At 30.3% G+C, this 7,811-nt stretch overlaps 1 protein-coding gene across 1 annotated transcript; it reads left to right on the top strand.

Annotated features, from left to right (window-relative positions):
• The first annotated feature begins 6,042 nt into the window (after positions 1 to 6,042).
• On the top strand, positions 6,043 to 7,061 carry LOC102587576 (ethylene-responsive transcription factor 1). The gene has a single exon (XM_006365279.2). It carries the CDS (start codon positions 6,127 to 6,129, stop codon positions 6,817 to 6,819), a length of 693 nt encoding a protein of 230 aa, XP_006365341.2. The 5' UTR covers positions 6,043 to 6,126; the 3' UTR covers positions 6,820 to 7,061.
• The last annotated feature ends 750 nt before the right edge of the window (positions 7,062 to 7,811 follow it).

Genomic DNA, 7,811 nt, shown 5'->3' with positions numbered 1-7,811 from the left:
TGTTAAATTAGGTCTTAGGCCTAACTCACACCCCAAAAGCTAGCTCAAAGGGAGGAGGATTGCCCAAGCCTTATAAAGAGTCCACCCATCTCATTAACCACCGATGTGGGACTTTTGTCATTCTTTAACAGTTAAAACTTATAAGTGTTATTTTATGGTTATGTTTTAGCAGTTATTTGACGTGATAATTGATAGTGATGATGGTGAATATAGTAATAAAGATAGGCATGGTTGTCGTCATGCGATGAAAGGCGGTCATGGAGTTTTTTTGTAAGATGGCGGAGGTGATTGGTGGTGAAAACGGTGGCCGATTTAGGTAAATATTGATGATGGCTAGTTGGAGATGGTTAGTGCTTTAGTGGTGTTAGTATGTAATTGTTGTGAGTGCGACAATTTGATTCTCTAGAGTTGAGGCAAACAAATTTTTAAACTCCGTTACAATTGGAGAAGCTTAGTAACTTAATTGATCGATGGACTATTTAAATTTTCATCTTATTAATAAGGATTTGATCACCAGTTAAAAAAATAAACAAACAAAAAACTCCTATATATTACAATTCCATTATTTGTTGGTTGCATATAATTGACCATATATATGTTGTTGTTTACTAAATGTGTGGAATTCCAAAGGGAGACAATGTCAATATCATTAAGATTCAAGTAGATTTGCTGAAATTATCAAAGGAATATTATTTGTGCTTGAGAAAGCTCATTTATATAGTTTGCCTTGCAAAATGACAAAATTAAAGTATCTTTTAGTAATCGACAAGTAGTGTGGCTTTTTTAAAATAAAAAAGTTTAGATTTTTAAATGATATGATCACACACTTCACTATAACATAAAATTAAAGCTTCTCAGATCAAATTTTATCGTTACTCAAATATCATGTGTTTAGACATGACAAAAAGATTCAGACGTGCACGTGAGGAGACAGGGTGAGAATAATATTAATAAGTAAATAAAAATCTAGAAATGAAAAATATGTAAAGGATCGAAACACGTAATTGGTCGTTGGCCCCTAAGAAGACATTTCTTATCATAAAGAATACCTTATTGGTTCGAATATCCGTTCTAACATATTTACAAATTGATAAGCAATAAATTAACTGAATAACATATAAAATCAAACCAAATATACTTATAAGTAGCCCTAATTGTTAGTGTTGCATGATACCTTGCACAGTGGCGGAGCCACATATACTTGAGGGTTGTCGATCAACACCTCTTTGTCAGAAAATTATATTGTTTAGTTAGGTATTTTTTTTTATTATGTATATATATCACATATATTGACACTTCTTGACTTCTACACAATTTTACTTCTTTATATTTTGACAAATCTGATTCCGTCACTGTTTTCACATACCCAAGAAAAAGAAAATACAAATTCTATGAAATTAAAAATTGAGCATGTAGATCATATTAAAATTATGCCTATCGAGTTAAAATTCTAAATCTGGCTTTAATCATCATTTTACCCATAATTAATGTGCAAATTTGTGGTTAATTATTAATTCAGGTTGATTCTTCTTTTCTTGTTAACATGATGAAAATAAATAAATAATAAAAATACCGCAGTGTGATATAAATAATTAATTAGAAGATGAATTTAACACAATTAACAAATTTAATTAATTATTACGTAGTCTAAAACCCTGTTAAAGATAAATCTCATAATATTTTATTTTCATTTTCAATGGAAATGAGATATGTATATCAAATGCTTTATTTCAACTCCTATCTTGAAAATATGCCACAAGTATTAATATATTATTGTTACTAAACCCTATTCTTAATTAATTTTTGGTTAAGATAAACATCAACATACCAACTTCTTACTTAAGCATGATGTGATCTTTTGAAGAAAAATAAAGTAATGGCACTAGATAGATGTCTAATTGTATCATAAACTCTGTTTAACACGCATCTATTAATCATATATTATTAATCAAGATATAGTCTAATAAGAAAAATATTAAGACACCATTAGACTACATGCATTTGATCATATGATTGTATAATAAATTACATACTATTATTATTGCATGTGCGAGCAAAATCAACGATTTAAAAGAAGAAGAGTTATATACAAAGATGTTAAATTAGGTCTTAGACCTAACTCACACTCCAAAAGCTAGCTCAAAGGGAGGAGGATTGCCCAAGCCTTATAAGGAGTTCACCCATCTCATTAACCACCGATGTGGGACTTTTGTCATTCTTTAACACCCCACCTCACGCCCAGTGCTTAGCATCTGATGCGTGGGCAATTTTTGATTTTGGGGGTCCCAACATCGGGTGAGATGGGCCCTGCTCTGATACCATGTTAAATTAGGTCTTAGGCCTAACTCACACTCCAAAAGCTAGCTCAAAGGGAGGAGGATTGCCCAAGCCTTATAAGGAGTTCACCCATCTCATTAACCACCGATGTGAGACTTTTGTCATTCTTTAACAAAAGATAATTGGAGTGAAACTTTTTAAAGAAAGTTACGTGGATTTGGTCCAAAATTGATGATGTCATACCATACATGTTGGCTATTATGTGCTTGACTTATTAACTACGTGTCGATAGATTAATTAATGATTCATCGAGATGAATATAAAAATGACGAAGTGAGACCAATTTGATGTTTTTGAGTGTCTGTGAATCAATTTACCATCTTTATTTATAACTTTGAAGACATTATACACAATAATGAAGTATGTGAGCCTTGATATGGTGACCATATACAATCGGATGATATGAGTAGCTCTGAATAAGCTCATAAAGTGATGGATCATGTAAAATTAATTTTTTAGTTCATGATGGGCCATGTGAAATTTAATTCAGGTAAATGAATATCGTTAGGTTGGCGCTCAATCATATATTTAGAAATGGAAAAACTTACAAATAACTTATACATTTGGGGGGCTAATTACATTATATTTTGGAAGTTTTCCCAATTATAATTTTTTTTAGATTTTTCATTGCTCTCAGATATATTCCTTGGTTGTCTAATACTTTGCAAATGATACATTACTTAATGGAAGGAATGTATCCGAGAGAGGAGGGATGTATCCAAGGGGAGATAGGGGTGTATCAAAGAGGAGATTTTTGTAATTATATTAAATTGTAGGAAATTTTAGTGATTATAATATCTTAAGTTGTGTATTTCTGTAATTTCTCCTTTCCAAATATCTTGAATAATCAAATTTGAGTGAAGTTTGAATTAAAAGTTTGAAAATGTGTTTGGCCAAATTTTTTGAAAACATATTTCACCTTTAACAAAAAATGATTTATACCCATAACAAAAATGTGTTTGGCCAATATGAAACATGATTTATACGCATAAATTCTAAAAATTAACAAAAATATCCAACCGTACCAAACAAATATACCAGCTAATCACAAATTATGCAGATTCTTCATTAATGACATTTATTAGCATTGTCACAAATCACAATCCTATATTCATGTAAGTTTGATACAAAATTTTATCATTTTTATAATGAACTAGATAACATATTATCCTAAAATCATAATACGATATTAACAAATTTTACCTTTAAATTTTGTCATCCTTGGCAGAGTAATTTTCGCTAGGGTTTCTTCTACTTCTTCTTGATCACTATCTATGGTCAAACGAGTCCTGCAAATAAAATTATCTTCTTCTTTTTTCATATTCGTATCCTCTACAATAATTGTTGGGATGGATTTCACATTATAGTTGGAAAGAGAAAAAAAACTACTAATAAGATTAGATAAATACTGTAAATGACGTGAGATTTTTTGAGATACCGATACAAATTTGACCTAAAGCAAACAATCAACCATGTTGATGCTAGCATAATAACTACTCCATCTGCCCCATATTAGTTTATCATTTTTATTTTACACGCATATAAATAAATTATAAATAAGAAGATGAATTTTACTAATTTATTCCTTAAAAACTTTTTGGGAATTTTACAAACAAATGTGAACACTTTAAAAAAAAATTATTTGCAAGGGTAATACAGAATAACAATTTAATTAATACTTTCTAATTAAGTAAGGTGGAAAACTAAGCAACTATTTTTAATAAGATAATCAATTAATATGGAGCGGAGGGATTAGTATATAATTTCTTAAACAATATCATTCAATTATGTTGTCGACATAAAAAATTAGAGAAATTAAAGATTCGATTAGTTAATTAATTAAAAGGTCATCGACAAGATGTATAGGGACCATAAGTCCATAATCATAATTAACAAGTGATCATAGCAGAAGACAACTTAATTGGCTGTTTAATTTATGTCTAAGTTACTTAATTATCTTAACGCTAATAACCACTAGTCAAAGGTTAACGGATTCATTATATTACATAATCAGTAGCTAATAGCTTACGTGATACAGTATTTAATATAAAAAAATTATAATGAATTTTTAGGAATCTAATCATTTTGTCTTTGTCAACAAATAAATAAAAAAGAAATGAATAAGGGTTTTGATGGAGCGGTAATTAACCAGAGGTTTTGGATTTGAATTCCTCGGGTACAAATCGTCTTCGTTAGGGAGTAATTTAATTAAAGAAAAATTATAGAAATCCCACATTTTAGTTTACTTATTACCATTATCCCCTATAGGTTTTACAAATCTCCAAAATTCCTCATTTTCACGCATCAAAATAGTGTATCTCGCGCATCAGATTAGTGTATCATGTATAAAATGTAATGTATCTTACTTAACGATTAATGTATCTCGCGCATCAGATTAATGTATCAACGCTGATATTATTGTATCCGTTTGAGGGATTTTTGTAATTATAAACTTTTAAGGGATAGATTGTAATTTTGCCTTAAAAGTATGTGATTTCTGTAATTTGCCCTTTAATTAATTCCCCAATATTAAATTTCCTGATGTAAATTCAAATTTAATTGAACCTCAATACAAGTACCGGACATCAGATTAAAAAAAATCGTTCATAATATATCTTGAAATGATAAATTATGTATGCAATTCTTTCTAGAAGATTAGCAAACGACACGAGCACATGCCAAGCACAAATAACCACATTTTCAATATTTGATAATATTAATTAAATCAATAACTTTCGTGCCAAGTATTCTAATATGAACATATATAATTATCTTTAATCAACTCAAAGAAAGGTATTTATTTATTTAAAAAATTTGAAATAATATTTGCAAATTAATATTTGATTTCACATTTGGTCTTTGGTCCACTACTATTTCAACTTCAACTAGAAAAAGCCAATTTCAAGGTTGAAAACTAATTTAAAAGTATTTCAAGTACAATAATGATTTTATTCATAAAAAAATAATTTAAAAGACAATTATTCATATATAAAAGTAATATATTATTTAATTTTAACTCAAAAATTTACACAACTAATATATGCATAAATTATGAAAAAATTTATGTATTTACACAAAATAAAATAACTTATTGATGTATTACTAATACATATATGATTCTAACCAGCTACCAAAAGACACTACATTTTTAACTAACAAACAATTATTTTGACAAATAAAATATGGCGTAGTAAGTACTTGATCTGTCGAAATCAATGACGTCATTAATTGCCACTTATTCAAGTTGTATCTTTGCCTTTTGGCCACGTGATAATATATTGCACTAAACAATATGTCCACTTGCCCACAATAGAAACTTCCAAGAACCCACCTTATCACCATTACACATAACCTTTTTATATTACCATTTGTAATTATCGAGAAATGATAAATACTCCTTCAATTAAAATTGAATCGCAAATACAAATATTATAAATAATTTTTAAAAAAAACTATAATGTTGATTGTGATAACGGGTTGAGATTCCTCTTTTCTCCATCAGATGTCTTAAATTCAAATTTTATGCATAAAAAAATTCAGTTGAACGCATTGTCTTTCTTAATGAGTTAAATAATGTACAAATACGAATTAGTGAAGTTTTTAATATGGATATCGAAAATCGAATACGAAAAAAATACATGACAACATCATAGGTCCTTTTTTTTGTAGATGCATGAATCTCATTCCTCCTCACTTCCCTATATATATTTCCTCCCTCATACTTCACCAATCCAAATTGAACACCAAAAACCTCATAAATCACTAGAAAAAACTAAAATTCAAAGCAAAATGGATCAACAGTTGCTACCGACGAACTTCCCGGTGTATCGCCGGAATTCAAGCTTCAGTCGTCTAATCCCCTGTTTAACTGAAACATGGGGAGATTTACCACTAAAAGTCGACGATTCCGAAGATATGGTAATTTACGGTCTATTAAAGGACGCTCTTAGCGTCGGATGGTCGCCGTTTAGTTTCACCACCGGCGAAGTAAAATCGGAACCGAGAGAGGAAATTGAGTCGGCGCCTGAATTTGTACCTTCTCCGGCGGAGAAGACGGCAGCTCCGGTGGCTGAAACACCCAAGGGAAGACATTATAGAGGCGTTAGACAGCGGCCGTGGGGGAAATTTGCGGCGGAGATTAGAGATCCGGCGAAGAACGGAGCTAGGGTTTGGCTTGGAACGTATGAAACAGCTGAAGAAGCTGCTATTGCTTATGATAAAGCTGCTTATAGAATGAGAGGATCAAAAGCACATTTGAATTTCCCGCACCGGATCGGTTTGAATGAACCGGAACCGGTTCGAGTTACGGCGAAAAGACGAGCATCGCCTGAACCGGTAAGCTCGTCGGAAAACGGTTCAATGAAACGGAGAAGAAAAGCCGTTCGGAAATGTGACGGAGAAGTGGAGAGTAGATCAAGTGTTATGCAAGTTGGATGTCAAATCGAACAATTGACAGGTGTCCATCAACTATTGGTCAGTTAAATAGCCGGCAATTTTCCGAACGCGAAATACTTTGTGCATATTTTCCCCGAACCCTTAAATAAATTCGAAATACTCTATGCATCGGACTATGATGGTGGAGAAGAATCGAAAGTCCAATGAAAAAAATTATCGTGATAGGGTTAATCCGAAGTTGTAAAAAGTTTGATTTTCATTAATATTATCTTTGATCTTTGATAATTATTTGAAAGAAATATTAATTTTACGTATCGATTGAAACTTTATTCATTGAGTAATATTTATTGTTATAACAAATTATGATTAAATTTTACCTAAGGTAAAAATAAAGTTACAAAATCAACTTTTGTGATCATTATATTACTTTATTCCAACAAGTAAAGTTTGATGATTATATGTATATAATATAATAAATTGAACATTTGAAAGGACATGTAATTTCGTAAAAATAATGTTTACGAGTTATTTTTGAAAAATATTTACTATTATAGAATTTAAATTTCATACAAAAAAAATTATGATAGCTAAAAATTTCATGATAATAACTTTTTTTAAAATATAAAAGTTAAAAAGTGGTAAATAAACGTAATTTCACCGTGTTTGTAGGTTGGAAAGAATAAACTATTTATAATATTTCTCTTGGCTCTTCTAAGTGGGGGCAAAGAGAGCACTTCAATTTAAGTGTATTTTGCGTGTATTTAATTAATCATGTGCAAAAAAGAAAATTATATTTTTAAATCAATACTTTTTCCGTCCAAATCAAAATGTGTTTTTGCCTTTCTATTAGTTACTCCCTCCGTCCACAATTGTTTGTCAGGGTAAGGTCATGCACACCCCTCAAGGAAAATTTAATACAAGATGTAATTTGACTAATATAACCCTACTATACCAAGAATACCAAAAGTCCACATAACTTTTCAATTGAACTACACTATCATTAAGGGCAGAATTGGAAAAAAGTGACTAATTATTTCTTGATTGTTTAAATTGACAATTAATCTTGGACATCTATTTTT

The sequence above is a fragment of the Solanum tuberosum genome, unplaced genomic scaffold (assembly GCF_000226075.1).
Source record: "Solanum tuberosum cultivar DM 1-3 516 R44 unplaced genomic scaffold, SolTub_3.0 scf00543, whole genome shotgun sequence".
Lineage (NCBI taxonomy): Eukaryota > Viridiplantae > Streptophyta > Magnoliopsida > Solanales > Solanaceae > Solanum > Solanum tuberosum.
The sequence above is the reverse complement of the archived record's forward strand: the minus strand, read 5'-3'. Positions and strand labels throughout refer to the sequence as shown.